General features: G+C 31.8%; 1 protein-coding gene across 12 annotated transcripts in view; it reads right to left on the bottom strand.

Annotated features, from left to right (window-relative positions):
- Positions 1-24249, bottom strand: part of LOC106881656 (calcium-dependent secretion activator 1) — a 231207-nt gene extending 206958 nt beyond the window's left edge. For all 12 annotated transcript variants that reach the window (XM_052966562.1, XM_052966566.1, XM_052966571.1 and 9 more), the window contains exons 1-5: positions 24216-24249; positions 10131-10294; positions 7708-7801; positions 4167-4288; positions 2617-2728 (exon numbers count right to left, since the gene is read on the bottom strand). In XM_052966562.1, coding sequence (XP_052822522.1) covers positions 2617-2728; positions 4167-4288; positions 7708-7801; positions 10131-10294; positions 24216-24227 — 504 coding nt within the window. In that variant the 5' untranslated portion in view covers positions 24228-24249. The remainder of the gene's footprint in view (positions 1-2616; positions 2729-4166; positions 4289-7707; positions 7802-10130; positions 10295-24215) is intronic.
- Positions 24250-24309: the final 60 nt, after the last annotated feature.

Here is a 24309-nt window from a genome sequence, read left to right as displayed (position 1 = left end):
CATGATGGCACCGGTGCTCTGGCACTTGTGCCGGTGGCACGTGTAAGGACATTCGAGCGAGATCGTTGCCAGTGCCGCTGGACTGGCTCCCGTGTAGGTGGCACGTAAAAGACACCATTTTGAGCATGGACGTTGCCAGTACCTCCTGACTGGCCTTTGTGCCGGTGACACATAAAAGTACCCACTACACTCTCTGAGTGGTTGGCGTTAGGAAGGGCATCCAGCTGTAGAAACTCTGCCAAATCAGATTGGAGCCTGGTGTAACCACCTGGTTCACCAGTCCTCAGTCAAATCGTCCAACCCATGCTAGCATGGAAAGCGGATGTTCAACGATGATGATGATGATATATATATATATATATATATATATATATATATATATATATATGTGTGTGTGTGTGTGTGTGTGTGTGTGTGTGTGTGTGTAAATATAAATGTAGGTTTTAAGATGCCAGTTCAAGTCCTGATTGGCTTTTTATTCAAATACTACACTTGTTTTTGTCTGCATGTGGTCTAGCATTCTGATTGGCTGATTGCCTGAGTATTTCATTTATTTATCATGTTCTAGTTTCTTAATTCCACCCAAAAGTAGTCCAGTACTCTGACTGGTTAATTATCTGTAAATGCTATTTGTTTATCACATATCCTGCCAATTTATTTTTGTCTGACAGCAGTATAATGTTCCAGTTGGCTGACTTCCTTCAAACATCACTTGTTTTTCTGATGATTATTTAATAGCATCATTTGTTTTTTGTTTTTTTCTTTTTCTGCTGTGAGTCCAGCTTTAGCCAAAACCAATATCCTTGGTTAATCCTAGCATGACTTCAACAAATACTGTCAAAAAAGTATAATCACACAATGGTTTAAAGTTCGGACTTCAAATTTCATTGCCTCAACTTTTGATTTATCTTTTTCATTTTTGCTGTTTCCAGTGGTTTAGATTAGGATGAATATAGTGTCTTTTCTTATTCTATTGAGTTTTTACTTTTCCGAGAGGGATAATTATGCCCTTCTTAAGTCAGGTGGTACAATGCTACTGCTTCAAAACAAGTAGATGATCTGCTACAAACAAGAACGATAATTCTTGATCATCTCCACATAGATGCTGCAAACACCAGCTGCCTTCCTACTTTTTAGCTGATTTACCATATTCAAACCTTGTCAATGGATGGCAGATCATAGCTGACTGGCAAGTCAGTCACCAGCACTGAAGCCATTGTGGTATTCAGAATAGATTGGTCCAGTAGTTGGATCATACACTGCAACTAAGGAAAGGCGGCATAAATACACTTATTAACAGGTGTTACATCCAACATGTCAGCCATCAGAGCATTCAAACCAGTAATAGGTGTATCCACCGGTTGAGATTTTGCCCCTGCCTGGCCAATACACCTCCAATAGGGCTGCCACAGTGACTTGTAAATGGCTGAGTTCCAAAAACATCAAGGGCAGATGGGAGCCATCCCTCAAAGAGAGAACATTCCAAGCCCTCACCTAAACAGGCCTCCATCAGTTAACTGAGGTTTTCAACTCTGAATGAATGACACATTTGCACAACACAGGCAACAACCCTTCAACCCAACCTTTTCTTCAGTGTTTTCTCCATTTAAAGGATGGAGATCCTGGTGACTTTTCTCAAACTGTTTCATATGACTTGTTTTATCAGCAGTCAAGGTATTTCCCTGGAGGAGAGAACTTCATGAGTTTGATTGAGTAGTCATTACTGGTGAAGGTTTTAAGAGGATGGTGTGCAAGTCCTACCTCAACTTCTTTTAGTCGTCTATTACGACATGCAGAGGAAATGTTGGGCTTATTCTCTGGCATGCTGCACTCCTCCTACCATATACATACATAATTAACCTTTGATTAAAACTGAAGCTAAGGGTTTGTCTTTTGACTTGAGTTGCATGCCACTGCTACCTTCAGGTTACCTTGGTAACATTGTGTTAACATAAATTTTCAGATATACTGGTTTGACCAGTATTTTGTATCACTTTTTCTATATCTAAATATGCTGGCACAACAGAAATGATTGCCAGTCCTGTGTGGTGTAATCATCAAATAAAGATGTGATATCTCCTTGTTCATGTTATCATCATCATCATATATTTTATTTACTTGTCATATCCAAGGAATTACCTTAGATGATAATTCTGTTTGAATTCATTGGTATCAGATTGTTTGATGTAGTAAAGCAAGGTTGCTTAACTACTGAATGCTTTCTAGACATCTACTTGGATTCATTAATCCCTCTTACTTATTGTTTTATATATATATATATATATATATATACATGCATGCATACATACTTACATACATAAACATATTTTGATATTTAAAATGTGTTACATTTGAATTAAAATTTATTTTCTTCTTTCAATATTTTTTCTTTTTTTTATAACTGACTTACACATTTCTTTTATGTCAGAGCAATTCACTTTACTAATTAAAATTCTTTTTTTAAAATTTCATTTATTTCAACATAAGAGTACTTGGCAACAAAATTCATATAATAATGAATTAAATATTAATTAAATATTTGGGTTATTGTTTTGCAATAACAATACACAAGCAAAATATATAAAATTGAAATTAGAAAGTATGAGAAATACTTACTTTTCCCAATTCGCGATCTTCTAAACTTAGTACTTTAGAGCTTTCTGTATACAATTTAACTTTAACAACTGGTAAGGGGTGTGGGGTTGTAAAATCACCTTGAGTATCCCAGCTAATAGAAAAAGAAAAGGAAATTTACCAGTTAGCTAGAGCACATATACATATCTGCAGGTTTTTAGAAGTAGAAATGATAAAGTTTTTAGGATTCACTGTATGCAGCAAAATTTAAATCTACATGACCTGCTTTCTTCTAATAAATACATACATGCACACAGTACATAACAGCAGCCACCAGTATTGCAAATATATCAGATAACCAAGTTGATAAGTCAGCAGTTTACATTCTCTTACTCATGGTGTACTATGTCATGTCCAAGACACTTAGGTAAAAATATCTCTATGCTTCCAGACATAAATAGGTGTCATAGGGTGATAGAGGTCTCCATTGCAGCAGGAAGACAATAAAGTTACTAAATCATTCTTTATTCAGTGAAAATACATGTATGAATAATATAAATACACATACACAATATATAAATATATATGTATATACACATATATAAATATATATATATGTATATACATATATATAAATATATATATATGTATAATCATGTAGAGAATGGAGAAACAAACACAGGAAGAAGTAGGTCAACTGCGCTAGTTAGCCATTGATTTAATTAATTATGTGGAGATTATAAGTAATCTCTAGGAGTGCACTGGTTGCTTAAACACTTCAGCCTATCCCTTGAATGTTTAAACAATCCTTTGCAAAGACCTGTTCAGGCAATCGTAATCGAACTAAATTTGTAGACTGGCACCCATGCCAACATCTCTTCATTGAACACTAAACTTGGCTTGCGAAGACCTGTTGGAGCAAGCGAAAGCGAAATCGTAATGGCACCGTACCAGTAAATCACTAAGAGAACCATCCGAGCATGATCGTTGCCAGAGCACCAGCTGTCTGGCTTCCGTGCCGGTGGCACATAAATAGCACCATTTGAGCGTGATCATTACCAACATCGCCTTCCTAGCACTTGGGCACGTGAAAAGACATTCAAGCGAGTTCGTTGCCAGTACCACTGGACTGGCTCCTGTGCAATTGGCACGTAAAATACACCATTTCGAGCGTGGCGATTGCCAGTACCTCCTGACTGGCCTTCGTGCCGGTGGCACGTAAAAAGCACCTACTACACTCTCGGAGTGGTTGGCGTTAGGAAGGGCATCCAGCTGTAGAAACTCTGCCAAATCAGATTGGAGCCTGGTGTAGCCATCTGGTTCACCAGTCCTCAGTCAAATCGTCCAACCCATGCTAGCATGGAAAGCGGACATTAAACGATGATGATGATGAATCCATGGAGTGATTTTTGCCTATCATCCTTTTGGAATCAAGATCAGAACATCAATAATACAGGAGTGAAGTTAATCAACAACATACTTCCCATTTCAAATAAATGTTTTATGTCTAGTAAAAAATATTATTTAGTGGTATTATTTAGAATTAATTGTAGAAAACAAAAAATAGTTATGAATTTCAAAAGTATCTTTACCAAGGTTTGGAGGCCTCAGCTTGGTCAGTTTGCAGTTTTTCTCCACCCTCAACTTCCATCGTACAATAAACAATTTTATTCGGAGCTAAAGAGCGGAGATTTTTAACTTCAATTACATGAACCTAGAAAACATAATTATTATAATTACATTATGACAATAAACATGAATACTTTATAGAATTCAATTTAGGAACAATTATGTTAAATTATAATCTAATCAACTGTTTTTTATTATAACTAAGTATTTTGATTATTAGAACAAAATATAACTGGGCAACCACCTTTGTTGAAATTTATGTAACTAAATTTATTTTATAGGTTTAGAAAGCTGGTTTAACAGACCTTTTTTGAGAGTAAGTTTGAAATAATTTAATCATTTCATTAAACAATGGAACATATTTAACTGCTAAGAAAACTGAATACAATAGGCTGGTAAGAATAGTATTTATTGTAGTAAGTGTTCGGGATAATATATATGGCAGAAATGTTGACTAACTTTACATTATCTTGTTTGATACTTCATGTTTTTGGGTTTAAATCCTGACTATTGCGTCAGTAGACTAAGTGAAATAAATACTAGTCATATATTTTCCTACTTAGAAGAAATAATTGTCGTGTGTATAGGAAATAGGTCATTTAAACAACCAATCATTCATTTCTTATGAGTAAAACCCACACACCTGCAGACACTTGCTTGGGCCATTGGAAAAAAAAAAAGAATAAATTTAATTTGATCACTGACTTTATATATTATCTTGGTGAAGCGTTTAATATAGTAAAGATGTAATAGAGCTAATATTAGCTTTCTAACCAGGTGAGAGTTATCTTTCACTTTTGATAAGAGTATCAGTTTAAAGTAACTTGGCACTGTAAGCAAATGAAACATTCAGTTTTATAGTGCTCATAAACCAACCAGCTCATTTTTATTATGCCTTGAAAGAATGCATTTGGCACCAAATATTTATAAATATAGTACTTTTAGAGAAATTTATTTTAAAAACAACTTGACCTATTTCTGCATATTACAACTGACATTTTTTCACTCAAAGCACAATATAAATTCAATTTTCAATAATTTCACACCTTCTACAAACATTATCTCTAACTATAATTAAAATACAACTAATAACTGACACTCTGTTGATTATGATGATGAGGGTTCCACTTAATCCAATCAATGGAATGGCTTGCTCATGAAATTAACGTGCAAGTGGTTGAGCACTCAACAGACATATGTAACCTGAATGTAGTTCTCAGAGAAATTCCGTGTGACACAAAATGTGACAAGGCTGGCCCTTTAATTATCGGTACGACTTATTTTTGCCAGTTGAGTGGACTGGAATAATGTGAAATAAAGTGTCCTTGGGGACACATTACACCACTGGGAATCAATCTCACAACCTTATGAGCTTGAGGCAAATACTCTAATTACTTACAATACGACTAATACAATTTTAGGGGAAGACACTTTGTAATTTAACACAATGTCCAACTTGTAAATTTAAATAATTTTTACAAAACCACACACTTTGTAACTTGGATAATATAATTCCAGTTTGTAACATTTTATAATTCTATATATGAGGATAGCAATTCTGAGTAAATTATCCTCAAAACAATTCAATTTTCTTGTTTATACCAACCAACTGAACAATCTCATACTTAGTAATTTTTTCAATATTACTTTAGTTAATCTATGTTTTACTGGATAGATCATATTAAAACCAAAGCATGTCTGTAATGCCTCCCATACTTAGTGAAATAACTGAAATATTACTAATCACTAACATTATTTTTTTTTTTACTGTTTGATTATTTCAAGGTGACTTTTTACTGCATTTTACATGAAAGATATTCACTTAACTTTAACACATTTAATACAGTGAGCACAAGAAATCTAATAAATGCTTTACACAGTCAGGAAAATATAACATTAGTGCAATGACTGCTATTATTAGACCAAAACATACTTAGAATTATCTCTTGTGCACGGTATAATTATTAAAATAGTAATTAGTTATTGAGTTAAGAATTCTTTTCTCACTGCTTCATTTCTAATTGGATTTTTTATATTCCTTATCTTACATATGTTAATACTAACTTAACTATTGTTTTTTTATACAGATATTGCCCTTTTCATGAAGCAAATTGTGCAAATAACATACTGGATCTCTGCTTCACAAACAATATGGACATTAGTTTCAGATCACAACATAATAGAGCTGTCTATGTATGGACCAAAAGTAGCCAGAGACATACAGCCTAAAAGAAGCACCCAAAACCTTTCCATTCTGAACTTCCACAAAGCAGACTGGAAATCAATCCAAAAAGAGATCCTCAGATAGGGCTGGCCGAAATGTCTCTCCACAGCAGATATTGGCATGAAACTAGAATATATTGTGTTTGTTATGCAAACCATATGCCAGAGCACAAGGCCAACAAAAAAAGGAACAAAATTTCAAGGGAAAGGAAGATTCTCATGAGACAATGAATGAAGATTACAAATCGCTTCAACCAACATCCCGGCCTAAAAACAGCTCAGATGGAGACTGAAAAAAAGCCTGCAACAATCCTTTATGAAGGAGAGAGCAGACAAAGAAGCCTGGATTATAAAAAACATCAAGTCAAACCCAAAGGCCTTCTTTCATTATGCCAAAGAAACAGCCTCAGTACGCTGCAAAATAGGACCTCTCTTCCAGAAGGATGGCTCCCTCACAGATAACCCAACCAGGATCGGTTCAAAAGTGTCTTTACCACCGTGTTGGAACACAAACAAGTGAATGAACCAGTGGATTTCTTTGCTGCCTTACCTATAACCAGTTATATCAACATTGGTGAAGAAGATATAATACTAGCCATAGATGAGGTGGATGCAAACTCAACTGCTGGCCCTGATGGTTTCCCAGCAATCCTCCTCAAATTGTGGAAACATACCCTGGCGAAACCACTACAGATTCTCTTCCAGAGTTTTCTTGCAAATAGCAAGCTGCCAAGAAAACTGAAGGAGGGAACAATATGCCCAATCCATATAAGGGGAAGCAGAGCAGAAGCCAAAAATTATAGGATTACCTCTCTGACTTCACACATCAGCAAAGTCATGGAAACTAATCCAGCAAAGTCAGAGGGAAACTAATCGCATTCCTTGAAGAAAACAACTTGCTGAGTGATACCCAGCATGGTTTTTGACCAGGTAGGAGCTGCCTGACCCAGTTCCTACAGCACTATGATTGGATGTTGAGACAGTTACTCAACAACTCAAATATGGATGTAATAGACCTTGACTTTGCAAAACCTGTTGATAAACTGGATCATGGTATGATATACCACAAACTGCATGATCTTGTCATAGCTAGAAAACTTGGATTGTGGTTACATGACTTTCTGAAAGAAAGTCATGTAACCACATAATAAAATATTCAATTATGCTTCCCACATAATAAAATATTCAAACATTCCACTTATAAAATAATATATAACAAATTACAAGTACTTTTCTTTACCGAGGTAACAAGCAAAAATATTGAAAAAAAAGTGAACAAACCTCAAGAGTAAAAGTAAGAACAACATCAAGTTTTGAAAGGCCAGGCTCATTGTCTTCAGATACATCTAACTTGGAAATTGAGGAGTGGTGAGTCCTTAAATAAACAAAAACAATCAGTGTTATTATCACCCAAGTTATAACAATAATTTCTCAATTATGCATAAAATCTCACATGGAATTAAATTCTACAACACAGATATAAATTTTCAGGAAGATGCAAATTAACTAACTAAGCATTAGGATTGCAAAACAACAGCGACAACAATAAAAATAATAACATACATCAAAAAAATATAGAATAATAAAATTTCATATCATTATCTTCATAAGTTATTAATATTTATATGTGATCTAGTTCAAGCAAAATACTCCTTAATTTAACAGCTTCTATTGTATATAACAAATTTGAATTCAACTAGGTGGCTACTCACAAAATCATTGAATGTTTTATTCATTGTTTCCTATATATAAGAGGCAACAAATCTTGTCTAAGCATATTTCTGGCAGAGAGTACATACCACAGATATGCCCCAGTAGGGCCAAAATGCAATTGGTGTTCTCACTAGCTGCTGGTGGGATGATTTTTACCTCACTGCAATACATATATTATATTTTTAAACACAGCACATCAACACAGGGTGTTATCTCTGGACAAACAGTGCAGTAACTCACCTTACAATGATATATTTACATTAAGTATGCTTCATACATGGTTGTTTTAACTTAATACTGCTTCTATTGCATGTGTGTGCATGCGTGCACACACACATTTCATTATCATCATTTAATGTTCATTCTTCATGTTAATATAAGTTAGATGGCTTCACAGGATCTGGAGAGCCACAGGGCTGTGCCAAAGCTCTAATGTCAGCTTTGGTATGGTTTCTATAGCTGGATATCCTTCCTAAAACCAACTCAACAGTGTGTATTGGGTACATTTTTTATGCTACCAGCACTAGTGAGGTCACCCAAAAACTTGCAGGACAGGAAAAAGCTTTCTCAACTTAGAACAGGGAGTAGCCAGGAAAAAAATAAAGATAGCAGAAAAAAGATGAGGTGGGAGAGGAGTTGGAAGATAAAAAAGGAATTACTGAACTAAGAGGAAGTGTCAAAGCAGAAGGAAAAAGAACATTCATTAAAACATAATGTAATTTATTTTTCATTTATTATTTACAACATAGTTATGCAAAAATTTATCTATTCAACTTTATGACATGTGTATCTTTAGACCTGCAAATGCATTGCAAAGATGACTCAGATGGTAAATGTCAAATTTATGTTATTTTAAGCAGCATAGACTTATAGATGGTTACTTAAGCCAGCATTCGACCTGGCTGCAAAATCAGAATTAGGGCAATGATAATTTGCAAAATATAAGCATTTTGGTGATTCTGTTTTCTATTTTCAAGCAGCATGTTATGACAAAGAACTCTTTGTGCCTCAAAGTTAGCAAGTTTTATATAACATTGGCTACTCCTGTCCCTCTGACTGATTGCAACATCTTCCCAATAATGTACGTTCATGTTCAAGTATTTTAGGTTATCTCTTGATTTGTCTTTATATCATAGTGGTGGCCAAACAACTCACTGCTGAGTAATATCAAGCTGCCCTCAAAATACTTGCTTTGGAATCTTATCATCACTCATTTGTAAAATAAGGTCACATCACCTCAATTAAGCCCTGATTTGGAAGGTTTCAATACCATTGACAGAATATCACTATTTTTCACTTTGTTTTCCCATTTGGTCTTGAATATTCATTTCAGGGACATTATGCAAAAGTTATTCAGTTAATTGATATGTTTACTATAAGATGTCCAAAACTCAGCTTTGTATTACAGAGTGGTGAGGACAACTGTTTATAATTCAAGCTTTTGTTTTAATTGAAACACCATGGGTATTCCATAGCCTATCAGACTTTACTAAAAGGTGTGCTTGCTTTTTCTACACGCTTTGCAATCTCTATACCAAGCTTAGCATCATTTGTCACTGTGAAGCCAAGATAAATGAAAGCATTACTTTTATAACAGCTTTACCTTTAACAAACACTAACCATATGCATATCAACAATTGTATGATTTTTTTTTACAATTATGTGTACTCAATTTGTTTTCTAACCTAAATACAAAAACAGAAAAAAAAAAAAAAAATCCTACATTAGAAATTCTCCAAGAATAAATAATGAGCAACATTTATCATATTGCAACCAAATGCATACTGAAAACTATATTTTTAATTGACATTTATCAAATACTGCCAAATGCTGCAATATAGTAGTTGGGTTGCGATGTTCAAAGAACCCTTTAAAATATGAAGTAAACAGATAAATTAAGTGAAATATTAACTGCAGACTTAACATATATAAATAGATAAATAAGGTGGTTATGACATTGACAAATATGATGATATATGTAGCCGTCTTACCTGTTATATTTTTGAAATTTTTTGAGTGAATATTTCGTTTCATTACTACCTTTTGATACTGGTAAGCTCTCCAAGTTTGCCATCAAGAGATTTATGGCTGATTTTAATTCATCTATGTACATACTTTCCATTTCTTTAACAACAAATTTAGGATGTTTTCTTGTCTGAAATGATATGGGGATTAGTACATAATTAAACATACAATCCACTTTTATTACATTATAAATTAAATGTATTTCTGGAAATTTTCAGTCAATTTTATTAATTTCAAATGACTTGGCAACTGTAAAACATTTCATAAGTAAATAAATATAGACAGGAAGAATACTGAAAATGATATTAAATTGCTTAATTTTGTTACAAGCAATTTGTTTCTTTTTTCTTCCTTAAAATCTATATTTTATAATGGTTTGTTTGCGAGGATTGATGCTTTTCACTTTCAATTTCTTCATATTCTGGCATAAAATACCTTATTTTACTCTACAAAGCCTGCATACAGCTGAAGATAAAAGATAGACTACTAACAATTGACAATAGTTACTGCCAGGAACCCAACTAAATCTCATGACAGAGTCCTCAATGATACTATACTACTATAATTGATATTTTATTTATGAGAAGAAATCATTCAATCCTTGAAATTGTTATTGATGCTTTGAGTTTAGAATGCAATAGTGCATGAGTAGGTTCTCATTCACTTACAATAACTTCAGCCTCACCATTAGAACAAAGAAGTCATGTACCAACCATCCTATCACAAAATGTACATGGAGACTGCTATCAAAATCAAAGATCAGACTCTAGAAGCCACTGACAGGCTCACATACCTCAGCAGTATTATCTCAAAAATCATCTACATCTACAATAATGTCAATAGCAAGATTTCCAATAAAGTCAATAGCAGGATTTAAATTCAGTAGACTTTAGAAGAATATCTGGAAGAAGGATACACACTCCAAACCAAACTGTAGTTCTGCAGAGTCATTATCCTGCCAAATTTGCAGCATGCCAATTAGAAATGGACTGTTAACTCTTTAGCACTCAAATTTTTCTGTCAAATGTAATATTTATTCATCCACATAATTTGAAATTAATCATGTGTTACCTTGTAACTTTGAGATTTTGATGATGCGATTGTAGGGTTGGTATGAAAAACCAGATCTGACTGGTTTGAACATAAAACAAGGAGTATAATTGGGCTGGATATGACTGGTTTAAATGCTAAAGGGTTAACCATAAGCAAAAAAAAAAAAGAAAAAAAGAACTAGCTAAATTCCACCTAAACTGAATTTGTAAAATACTGTCCATTCACTGGCAAGATGAGGTCTCAGACACTGAGGTGTTCAAATTGTGCAATGTTCACTAGCATCCACACACTCTTATGCAAAGTCAAGCCATTCTGGTTTGGAGGCATTGTCAAAATGGGCAACATATTATTTCTGATACGTAGTCTTCTGACATGTTGATTCCTGTCAAACCATTCCATTCATGCTAACATGGCGAACAGATGTAAAATGATAATATATGTGTGTGTGTGTGTGTATGCATACATACATACAAACATGATAGTAACATTGATCATCAAAGCAGTCTATCCAGATTACTACCTCCCACTTAACAGGGTATGAGTTTTCAATCCAGGAACAGGAAATATCAACCAAATACCTAATGCACAAAGGAGACAGAGATATAGGAAAAGCAGTAAAATGTGACAACCGGTGCAGACTTTGTGGAGTTAACACTGAAAGTATCACCCACATTATAACCAGTTATCTGAAAATATCATCACAGTATTATTTACCAATGAAACATGATGTAACTAGAACACTATATAATGAAATCCATCGGAAGGATAATCATGAGGACAAAGAAATAAGAACCCACAGTATGGTGGAAGCCATTGCCTCTCATAATAAAAAGGAGTATGGTGAAATGTCCCAGTAAAAAACTCAATAAAATGTATACATGATACACCTGATATAATGATTTGGGACAGTGAGGAGAAATTGTGTACAGTTGCCCAGAGGATGTTAACATAAGCTGAAGGTCAATGAAAAAGAGAATATGCTGAACTATTGAGAAATCTGCAGTTACTCTATCCACATTACAAGTTCAGGTTTATAGCTGTAATGATCGAGGCACTGGGATATGCAACACACTGCCTAAATACCAATCTTGAGAAATTAGGCAACTCAAAACCAGAAAGGAGAAAGTTGATTCAAAGATTACAAATCCAAGCCATCACTGAAACTGTAAAAATCTGTAAAACTTTCCAGAAGATTATCATTTAAGTATATATGAGTGTGTCTCGACATGCAAAATATATGCATGAGAAGACATACATAAAACAAAACATACAAATCTGCACATATATATACATACAAAAATACCCTGTTGTTGATGTTGAAATTTCACCGAAGGAGCCTTGAATCTAGGTTAGAAACCGGCTCTTTCTTTATTGGCAAGAAATCTTGAAATAAAACTGAATAATGACATATATATATATATATATACATACATACACATATGTACACATGCATACACATACAAAAATATACACACATATATACACATGAATACATACGTGCATATAACTATGTACAACTGCTTTGAAACCTCCAGCTTCTGTATCCAGATTATAAATTCACATTTATACCAAAAATAGTTGGTGCACTTGGGTTTTGTGCTTAAGTGATAATCTAGATAAGCTAGGGTTTTCAGAAAAATAAATCAACCAATTAATTCACATACTACAAATACAATCTGTAACTGGAACAGTAAATATATGCAAGATTTCCCTCAAGTTTAAGATGTGACATTATTCTTGTCAGAAACTATCTCCTTCAAAGGAAGAATTCAAATAATTAAAAACAGAATAAAACACACACACATACACACAAAGGGCTTTTCAATTTCTGCATACTAGTTCCACTAAGAAAACAGGGCTCAACCCAGAGCTGACTCTTGTCAAAGGTGCCAGACAGTGGGACCAAATCAGGAACCACATGACTGCAAAATGAACTTCGTAACCAAAGCCTGTTTTGCTTCTTGAAAGCAACCAGCACTGTATTTTTATTTAATATGACAGTCAGAGGAGTAGTGCTCATAACTATTCAATATTCTTCCAGGTTAACAAGATGTATGTGATTGATGATCTGTTTGAACATCAGTTGGTGTTTGTTGGCAAAGTATTGGCAGAAATCCCAAAAGTTTACTGTCCTGGAATGAATTATTAGTTAAAGAGTTTAATGTGAAGGGCAAGAAGTTTCATTCTGTAAGAGTAAGAGAAGTGGGAAAAATAGGTTGGACAAGTAAGCTTGAGTAGACAGAGTATGCAGCTACTTAATTTCAATCAAACAAGCAGAGAAGAAAAAATGCATATTCATCACTGACTCTTTGTCCAGTTGACGTTCTTCAAAATTCTGTTTAGAGTGTTAGTATGTGCAGAAACAGAAAAATCCTGCTGTGCAGTTATTACTTGAGTGTTGTAGAAGCTGAGCAATTGGGCTGAAGTATTTCACACTCTAAAAACGAAACTCAATCTTTGTGATGAAGTTTCAGCAATGTCTTTTCTATGGAGCTGCCATGCAAGATCATCAGAGATTGGAAGGCCAAGTATTTGAGTAACTTTGGTTGTTCAAATTGCCTGTGATTCATGACTACAAAGTTTAAGGCACAAGAGTGTTTCTTTGACATGTAGAGTAACTGAGTCTTTGATTTGTTGAATACAACAATATTGTAATTGAAGAATAATCTAATGCTAACAGTATAGACTGTAATGATGTATCCAACAAGGCTTTTGATCTTATGCATGATAAATGGTTATAGAACAAAGACTTAACTAGTAGGATTTTATGCCAATCAACGGTTGCAAAATGAGTGACACAGAAAAGTAAGTCTCTGGTAGATGTGGTTCTATGGAAGCCATACCAATGTTCAATGAGGAGGCAGAGAGAGACTTGAAGTGGTGAAGATAAACTTGACAACTGTTCATATTAGCATTAAGTTACTGGAAATAAGTATGATAGATCAGAAGTTTGTAGGGTCAAAGAAGTTGCTCTCTTTTTGGTGTAGTCACAAATTATAATCAGTTATTTTTACTTTGACTAGTCTGAACTCAAGGTTATCTACATATATTTCAAAAGTTTTCCTTGATATTTAACTTAAGTTTACCATATTTACTTTACTTCAAAAAGAATGGATAATTAAAGAATCAAAATTAATTATATTTCTAACTTTTCTTCTTAAGTAGACTTACATATGTTTTTTAGAGCCGGAACGCAAAGCCATCAGCAAAGAGAAATAATAATGATTTCTTTAACCACGTTACAGTTTATTATAATTCACTTTTGAAAGTGCACACAACAGTTTGATATCCAATGTACATGATAGTTTGATATTGTGTTGTTACTTTATAATATATTTCACTTCAGTTTTACCAAAACTTGAATAGTTGTATACTTTTAGTCTTTCTCATTTATTCTTCAGATAGGACAGGAAGAGTTTAAATTTTTACTCCATTATTTCCAAGAATTAAATGTCAGTTTTCAGAATTCTCTCTAGAACAAGAAATTTTTTCTCAAATAGATACAAGGCTAAAAATTTGAAGGGAGAATTCATTGATGCCAGTATTAAACTGGTACTTTATTTTATCAACCCAGGAGGGATAAATAGCAAAGCTGATCTTGGTGGGATTTAAAATAAGAATGTAAACAAAAGTAAACAAATACCACAAGACATTTTGTCCAACTTTAATTTCTTACATTGCACAAGGCCATAAATTTACGACAGGGGATCAGATTCTTTGGTTTCAGATTTACCTTTCCACCCTCCAGGTGGAAACCAAACAAGAATTCAGAAAATTCTGAGCAGTATGGCATGTATCAAAAACTAAATATTATAAGGCAGCTAGTTTGGTAGTCTAAATTCTACTACTAGTCCAGTCTTATGTGAGCCCTTATTTATAGTCTTGAGCAAAAGGCTATTTCTGTAGTAGAAAGACAAAAAATTTCATTATCTTTTTGGTATTTATTTTATCAACCTATGTCTGTTGGAAAGCAAATTGATACCAAGTGGCTTTTCATACAGGAACATAGTTTTATTGTAAGAGAATTTAAGATCTAAAATTAGCTACTAAAACACCTTCCAATTTGTATAGTTTGATGTGCATTTCAAAGACATAGAAGGCAATACCAAAAGCAAATTTATTTGTAAAACTTCATTCATCTCAAACAATATCAGAAATTATTTTCACTTATCATCAAGTAATATTTTTAAAATCATTACTTTTATTTGTACACTTTTTTTTATATCTTAAATCAGAGAAAGAGGAAACCTTTTCCAAAATCAAAAAAGTAACACACATAAAATTTTTTAATAAAAACTTTAAAAAAAATCTACTCACCATTGCTCAAAAAAGCCTATCATATTTTAAATGAGCAAAACCAGCAAGAAAAATGTAAGTCCATCTACCAAGAAACACATATATAATTAACTAACTTACTACTCTTTATCTCAGACACTACTTGTTGGTAATTAGAGTCAAATGCTTGAGCTTTCAGTGATCAAAGTTACCCCTCAATAAGTGATCAGTGATATTAGCAGGAGCACAGTTGATTAGACTGACCTCAATACTTGACTGGTATTTGTTGATCAAACCCAAAAGAATGAAAGTCAAATTGAATGGCATTTGAGCTAAGGACACAAACAGATAAAACTAAATAAAAATCATTTTGTCCAATGCTGTAACAATTCTGCTAGTCTACCACACTAATAATATAAAAATAATACATCTTAATAAAAATTATTTTAAATAAAAATAATGATTTTTAACTTTTGCATAAAACCACAAATTTTTGAGTGAGCATAGTTAATTCAATTAACTCAGTAATTAATTTTAGCTAATTTGTTTCTCATTAGTTTACTCTGGTTCAAGAGAAAGTCTTTGTAAGGCCTCTGATGTTAGCAAGAATGATGCAATTAAAGTTCTTCTTGAACAGTTTTAGGTTGATGGCTACAGGGAAAACATGGGTAAGATATAGAACTCCAGAGATTTTTATAGGAAAGACAGAGCATGTTGGTTACTGCAAAGCCTGCAGGTGGACACAGCATTAGTGACAAGAGAATCAGAAGTGTCTGAATTAAGGTAATATGAAACTTTCAGCTCTGAAGAACAAAGGCCATTTTGTTGTTGGCAGAAAAGGCAGAGATAGGAAACTGTATGTGATTTTCATTATGTGATCTAGGATGTCCGTATGTGTAAGAACAGCACCATTCCAAATATAGATATAGCACTCAATTATGAGACTTTGTAGAGCATTAGTAGTTGGGGGGGGGGGGAATTAAGTATTTTGAGACTAAATGGAGAGATCGGTCTTTGTGATTCACTTTTTGCTATAACAATATTTAATAGCATATGAAAATAAATAGATAATTCTTAACTTTATTGAAATTTAAATAACAAATTAGAAAAGGAGAGAACTTGAATTAGAAGGATTTTAGATACTCCATAAATAACTGAAAATAGAACAAAAACAAAATTTATTTCATTAAAAATGGTTGTTGATGATTTCAGCTTTCATTAATTGAAAGTAAATTTATCTAAATTTTAAAAACGACTTCTTTGTAGATAACACAATAAAGATACTCCTCCTCCCCTCTTTATTATAAAGCTATCATATTATGCTGCAATAGTTTTCTTATAACTAGGTCTTACTGGCTACCTGCCCCAACTATGAGACATCACACTTCCAATATATATATTATACAATCAACTTTTTGTAAAAAGAAAAAAAAGATGAGAAACCTGTTAGTAATGAATGAAAAGGCCAAGTCTTTAGATTTCTTCTAACCAGTTTAACATTAATATTAATATGCTGGTTTCTGCTTCAACATTGAACATATTGCTTAGATAACTAAACTAATTTATGAGAAATCATAGCAGCAACTCATGAACTTAAATTTAGTGCTTCTCCTGCTCCAGTTGATGACATTGAATGTTTTTGCCAGTTCACTTGAAATATCATGAAGCTTTTAATATTAATATACGTTACTTCTTTGTTGCATCATTAAAATAATATTTAGTTTATACCTCAACTTTTTCTTTTATGCAAAATATAATTGTTCAAATGACTATGTTGCCTATGATGCTACATAGTAAAACTCAAATAGGCAATGTTTCACTCGAAGTTTGCTATTCCAAGCTTTCATTTCTTTGTTTCAGCTTTGTATAAAGCAGCTTCTTCTCTTTCAAACAATCAGCCAGAGATTGTTTACTTTATTCTATTTTGAGCCAACTTTGCAATACTTCTCTTAGTAGAATTCATTGCATCTTTTTTAAAGTTATTTCTCAAAGTTCACTCATTCTGTGTGCATTCACTTTTTTTTATAACTGAAAAATGAACTTACCCCTTAACTATTAAATAAGGAAACTTAGTGATTTTAAAATGTAGTCAATAATTTTCTCAACACTTCTGTACCTAATTTATTTCACATTGTACAACCAACAACTCATATCCAATTAATTCCAGGTTTTCCTTACCAATTCATCAATAAAAATCATTTATTACAATGATATTGCTACTATAAACTTGAGATGTATTAAATCTGAGAAAATGCATACACATAGAACTGAAAGATAATAAGCAACCAAATGGGATACTTTATGACATGAATTAATACGATTGAAGCAATAAAATGAAAACAAATTAATAAAATCATATATTCAAAAATAAAAAAAATGAGTTGACATCAAAGATAATTACTATAAATCTGAAATTACAAAGAAAATAAATAAAACAATGAATTTTTATTATTATTATTATCATTATTTTGTACTTGTAAAGAACAATTTATATTGAAACAAAGGTTATGTTATTTTCAGATTTGCACGTTTTCTTTCATCCTTAATTTGCAATTTCAATTTTCATATGTCCACAAAACAAGCGATTTATTACAACTCAATCACTAATCCAAAACATCAACTACTCTCTAAAAATGATCAACTCAATTTAGACATTAAATATTTTAGAAAGCAACAAAAAGTATATTTTAGATACCATAAACAGTTTAAAACAAATTATTTCAGTCATTAGGAGTCATCTCTCATCAAAATATGCAATACAGAGAGTTTAACCTGAAACTATACACATTAAATCCTTGATGTTGATTCATAACAGGTAATAAGAATAGATGTCATTTCTTTTTGTTGTAAATTTAAACTATCATATTGGCTTGATATTGATATTTTATCAGCTCTTCAACAATAAGAGAATATACTGTTATAACATTTAAATGATGAGAAATCACAATGATTACGTGAATAAAATGCAATTATTTTTGCTGGAGAATCATGATTTCATGGCTATACTAGCAACATTTCTATTATTGGCAAACCACTTAAATTACCCCCTATCCAATTAAGTGCCACAGAACAGGCAAGAGAAAAATCTTGGTTAATGTTGAAATGATGAAATGCAAATTAAAAATATTAAAATTGGAAGCAATACTTAATTTTTATTTTAATAATAAAATATTGGCCTATGATAAAACTTTTCTTTTACTCACTGAATAAACTACTTGAACATTTAAAATTATGAATTTTATTGTTGGTCAAAGTCATACAAGGTTATCCTATTATGCAAGAAGACATCAATTGACAATATTATTCAAGTTATTTTACTCAAAACTGCTTTGGCAATAATTTCATAATGGATTTTTAACAAGCAATATTTTCTATGATAAATTTTCATAGAAATCTTTTTTAAATCAAATATTTAAAAGAATTTTTTGTCACTTCAGTTCAGGTGTTTATAATCGCAAAGAATATTAAACAAGTTGAGTAGAGTAATCTGACTAGCATTAACAATAATTAATGCTATATGTAAGTTAAAATGTAATATTAAATATTTGAAGAGAATTCAAGAATGACAATTGGTAGTTGAAGCTGAACCAGTTGTAATGTGCTTGACAAGCCAAAGGGTCAGTGCTTCTGAAGTTACTATTGTCTTTGACAAAGGCATTTAGTTTTTGGTAGCTCACTTCACCAAATTGTAAATTTCTGTAAATAGCAAGAATACTATTACAGAATTAACGAGTTCATTTTTGGCTTGCAAGATGAGTTTATCATGCCCAATAGATGTAGCAACAAATATATATTGTAAATACTGAGTTTTAGGTAATATGGTGTGTGATAATAGCACAACAATCAAGTTCAACAAACACAATAATTATGAAACCAATAGCAAATTTATAAGTTCCTGTTAATTAGCAGAGGTGGAAGTTCAGCAAAATAGCATTTACTATGTTGATAGGACAGTAAAACACTGGCATCACAAATGCAAAGAATTATATTTAAGGTGCCAAAGAATCATGTCCAGGTGCCCATTGCTGTATGTAACTGTCTACGGTGCTTAAGTTATATTAAATCAGTGTTCCTGAATGTTTTATATGTGTGTGTATATATATATATATATATATATATATATATATATATATATATACACACAGCACAATGTTATGTTATCAATTATGATTTAACTTCAGATCAACTAAGGCCAAACAAAGCTATGATCAAAGGCTTTCTACTTTTGGTTGTACTACCTTCTATTCACATAGTGTATCTTAGACTGTATTACCTAGTATGTCCTATACTTTTAAATGAGAAAAGTGTGTGATTTAAATGAGATTTGTTTGCTATTTCTAATGGGTGCAGCAACCAAGAAGAGGCTTTCCCACTGGTTTGTACAGCACTATTTGTTGTAGTGAGTCACTTCATGACTGATTTCAAAAAGGATAAATATAACATTAGACATTTCAAAAATAACATGTAAAGTTCTTCCAACAAAAATGCTTTGATTATGGCTTGTAACTCCTATGAAAATGTGATACAGTTCCAAATAAGGAAAAAAGCCCCACAAAATTAATACTCTTTTGTCAGTACAAGAAATAATATCAGCCTGTATTTATAACAGATTCAGAATGTCAGTACCATTTGAACAAAAAATTCTGAAGTCAGGTATCTGTCATGGCAACTCCATGTTTATAACATTAGTAAAACTGCATCTCAAAGACTAGGTTCCTCTTTAAATCAACAAAGTACTTTAACCCTGATCAGTTGTTTACCTTCTACAGAAAAGTACTTCATCCCCCCAAAATTAGTAATATTCTACAAAGCTCAGTGAAACCTCACAAATTGGTACTGCTTCTGCATTTGGAGAAGTACTACAGCTACCCATACAGACATCCCAGCTAGCATCCAAAAGAATGACCAAACTCATACTCATAGCTGCTCACCTCTACCTACAAGTTCAGAATTTACACCATAGCAGTAAAAATGAGTTGTCCTTACAAGTTTTAAGCATCTACACACCAAATAATCCTTTGATTTCAAAACTTTTAGTGTTTAAAATCATTTTACCAGGAGTTGGGTAGCTCTGCAGGGTATCTTCTCAAAGTCATAATTATTTTTTACCATTTAACACTTATTTAGTTAGATTTTTGCTTTATCAAAGATCTTAGTAATTGAAATATATTGAATAATTTGAAAAACAAAAAAAAAAATATATATATATTCACATTCAAAAACAAAATTATGTCAAATATAATTTATTTCAGAAGTATACTGAAAACTAATGAAATAGCAAGCTAATGTCTATGATAAAAGTGAATATATTCTAGAGATCTGGACTATTGCTGAAAATACTAAATTAAGCAAATTACAAATATACACCAGAAATATACATAATAATATATTACATTCACTAATATAGAAGTTATTCTTAAACAGATTGATAAAATATCTACAGATACCATAATAATATAAGTAATTTTCTGGGGAGTTTTACTTTTGTTTTCCACATAGTTAACTGTTTTCAACAGATCACACAGTAGAAAAAAAAAAGCATAAATGAAGTGTTATATCCAAATGGATAGTAATATAAGGCAGTATCAAAAACATCTAACTTGAACAAGTATGATGAAATACACCATAATAAAAGCTTGACAATGAAGCTTTCAATATTAGGCAAATCAAATCTGATAAAGTCAAATTAACATTATTAGATCATTGGAAAATGAAATCCTGAGACTGTTTAAATAACAAAATAATAATACTAAAAAGACAAGATATAACTCATTTTTAACTTCTTGATCAATTTTTGCAAGAGTAAAAGTAAATCTAATTGAGTATATATAGGTTGTACAAAGCTAAAGCATTTTACTGAGCAAAAGATGCATTTTGAATTTAAGAAAAAGATATTCAAAACACTATAATAAAATATAATTGATTTTATCTCAACTTCCTGTATGGCAATACTGCACAGGAGTGCCTGTCAGCCAGTACCTGAAATGCATGGTATCACAAGAATCATACTAATCTTGTTTACATGCCTTTTGAAGGAATGCTCTAATGTAAGGGAGAAAACTCCAAACCCTTCTATCCTTCATTTCTGCTCTGTCAGAATAATTGCCTGACTGAGCTTTTGACTTAATTTTCAATAGAACAAACCTGGATTAGTGGTACAAAGGAGACTGGGTTCATTAAAATTCAAGCTAGTATTGTGAAATAGCAAGGTTTCAGAGATACTAAATAATCAAAAACAAACATTTCAAATTGAATAATATCTGCATATTAAAACATGATAAAAAAAAAGCAGCTGAGTGTTTCCTCAATTTATAAGTTTATGTTAGACATTATCATTATCTTTATATCCATTTTTCCATACTTGTATGGGACTTTTTGAGGCAGTATTTTATGATCAATGCCATAAAAATTGCATATTGTGAGAGGTAAGACTTTTACAATATACAGAGTCAGAGTGTACCTATCTAAAACTCAAGATAGGTATTTCAACATCCTACAATTACAATGAGGGAGCCTCTACATGATCATTGGAGTGCTAAAAATAGTAACTTTTCTTTCTTAGTCACACCTTATGCTATCAAAAAAGACATTAGATGACATATTCCCAGATAAACAAAAAAGATAAGATAGAATATCTCTGATCAGAATTGACGGTGGGGGGGTGTTTAAACAAGTGATTACTACTTTTGTGGAGATAAATCAATCTATGAAGACCAAATAAAGAAAAAGGAAATGAGATAGAGATTTTTTTTCTCTTTTTTTTTTTGCAATAACTGCTGAGAAGAAATATTCAATGTGAATAGGAATAGTGGAGTTATCTACCATCTTCATTTTGCAAAACTATCTGCCTGCTAATTCCAAATTTTTCTGATTATATTACAAAGTTTTGTTTAAAACATACTTATACTACATCATTATTCAGGGTGAACAAGGTGTGATTTGTTGAATGACACTTGCAAAACATATCTATCTGAAAGAATGAGAATATATTCAATTAATATGTGGTAGCTAGAGAAATGAAACAGGACCAGATATCAACCTAAGAGAAAAGAAAGTTAAAATTATTTAAATTTACTTTGAAAACAATTATTTCTTTAAAAAGCTGATGCTTTAAAACACCCTGCTTTCCTATTATCTGTGGAAATGTATCAAGTGTATGAAACTTTAACAATAAACCAATCACAAACAGGATGTCTGAGAAAGGTAGTATATGATTATTAATAACTCAGACTATGTCATTCATGAATTTGAAAGACTCATACTATTTGTCAGTCGCAGAACAATTTCCAAAAAATTAACAAGAACAATGTAGTGGATTCATTCAAAGTTACAGAGAAAATAAGATACATTCAAAACTATCAACTTCCAAAAATTGAATTTACTGTATATTCTAGGCTTACAGGTAAACAGGTTTCAAATTATTGCACATGTAGATTATCTATGCCTTAGTTATTAAAATTAATGTTAAGATCCTGTGTTTCCAAGGTGATGTCCTTACCAATGTAATTCCAATTAAAAGCAGTTCACTATATTTGTTTCTTGTTTATCACTAATTTGAGAGAGCTAGATGTACAAATTTAGGAGTTATACATATTATTATAGATTTTTGAATAAGATTGCGCTATAATTGCAACTTTAACTTTTTCTTCAAGACAATCTAGAATAAACTATAGAGGAAAAAAAGAATAACAATATATTTTCATTGATATTTTAATCACCATTTCAATGTATGTTTTCCATGCTGACATGCATTGAACAAGTTTACACAACAGTATACTTCCATGCATCCCAATCCTAAATGTCACAATTTCAATGAAATCCAACTTTCTTATGCCTGATATAACTACTTCTCTGCTAATTTTCTTGGTATATTATATAATATCTAATAATGATTGCAAAACTTTCTTACTCAACATACATGGAAAAATGTTCTAAGATGTTTACTAAAACAAAGTACAAAAAAAAAAAAAATTGTTACACTAAAGTAATTTTGTAAATATATTTTCTTTCAAGAACAATTTAACTCTTAATAAATATAAACTGTACAAAATATCAAAAGAGATTTCATTTCATTTTTTTTTTAATTCCAGATCTTTAGAACAAAGATATATTACTTTACTTTATATAACAGACTTTAAAAAAAAATGTTCATATATCAATAACTCACAATTTTCATAATTTTGTTATTTATGCCATATGCCATCTCTACACAATGCATCAGAAAAAGGAAATAAACCATAAACCTTACAGCGTAAATTCTTATAAATGATGTTTACTGTTTACAATACATGATAAGCACAACTTGTAAAAGTAACTTAAAAGCACAGACTCTAGACAGAAACAAAAAGTACATCAAAATGCTTACAAAAGAACAGCATTAAGATTGACATCATCAACAGCAGAAATTCCATATTATTCAATAACCAGCCACAAAAATACAGAACATATTCAAATAAAAATACATCATATTATACTAAAAAGAGCATTTCTGTTTTATTCTACAATGCAAATACAAATTAAATCTAAATATGAAGAAAATAGACGAGTAATTAAATTAATAAAACTAATTATAAAACAAGAAACAATAGTAATAAGGTCTTGGTACAAAAAATATTTTCTGGGGAATAATATTAGACAACACAATTTTGATGAGTATAAGACATCCATTAAACATCCATTAAGCCCTTCTGTTTTTTTTTATATTTTAAATGAGAAATAATTACCTTATCTGGCATTTTGTTACAGGATCTTTGTATGAGTGACTATCAAAAGATTAAAAAATATAAATTATTTCAAATTAAATTTAGAGTATACGTT

The sequence above is a fragment of the Octopus bimaculoides genome, chromosome 1 (assembly GCF_001194135.2).
Source record: "Octopus bimaculoides isolate UCB-OBI-ISO-001 chromosome 1, ASM119413v2, whole genome shotgun sequence".
NCBI classification, from domain to species: domain Eukaryota; kingdom Metazoa; phylum Mollusca; class Cephalopoda; order Octopoda; family Octopodidae; genus Octopus; species Octopus bimaculoides.
This window is presented reverse-complemented; position numbering and strand designations above follow the sequence as displayed.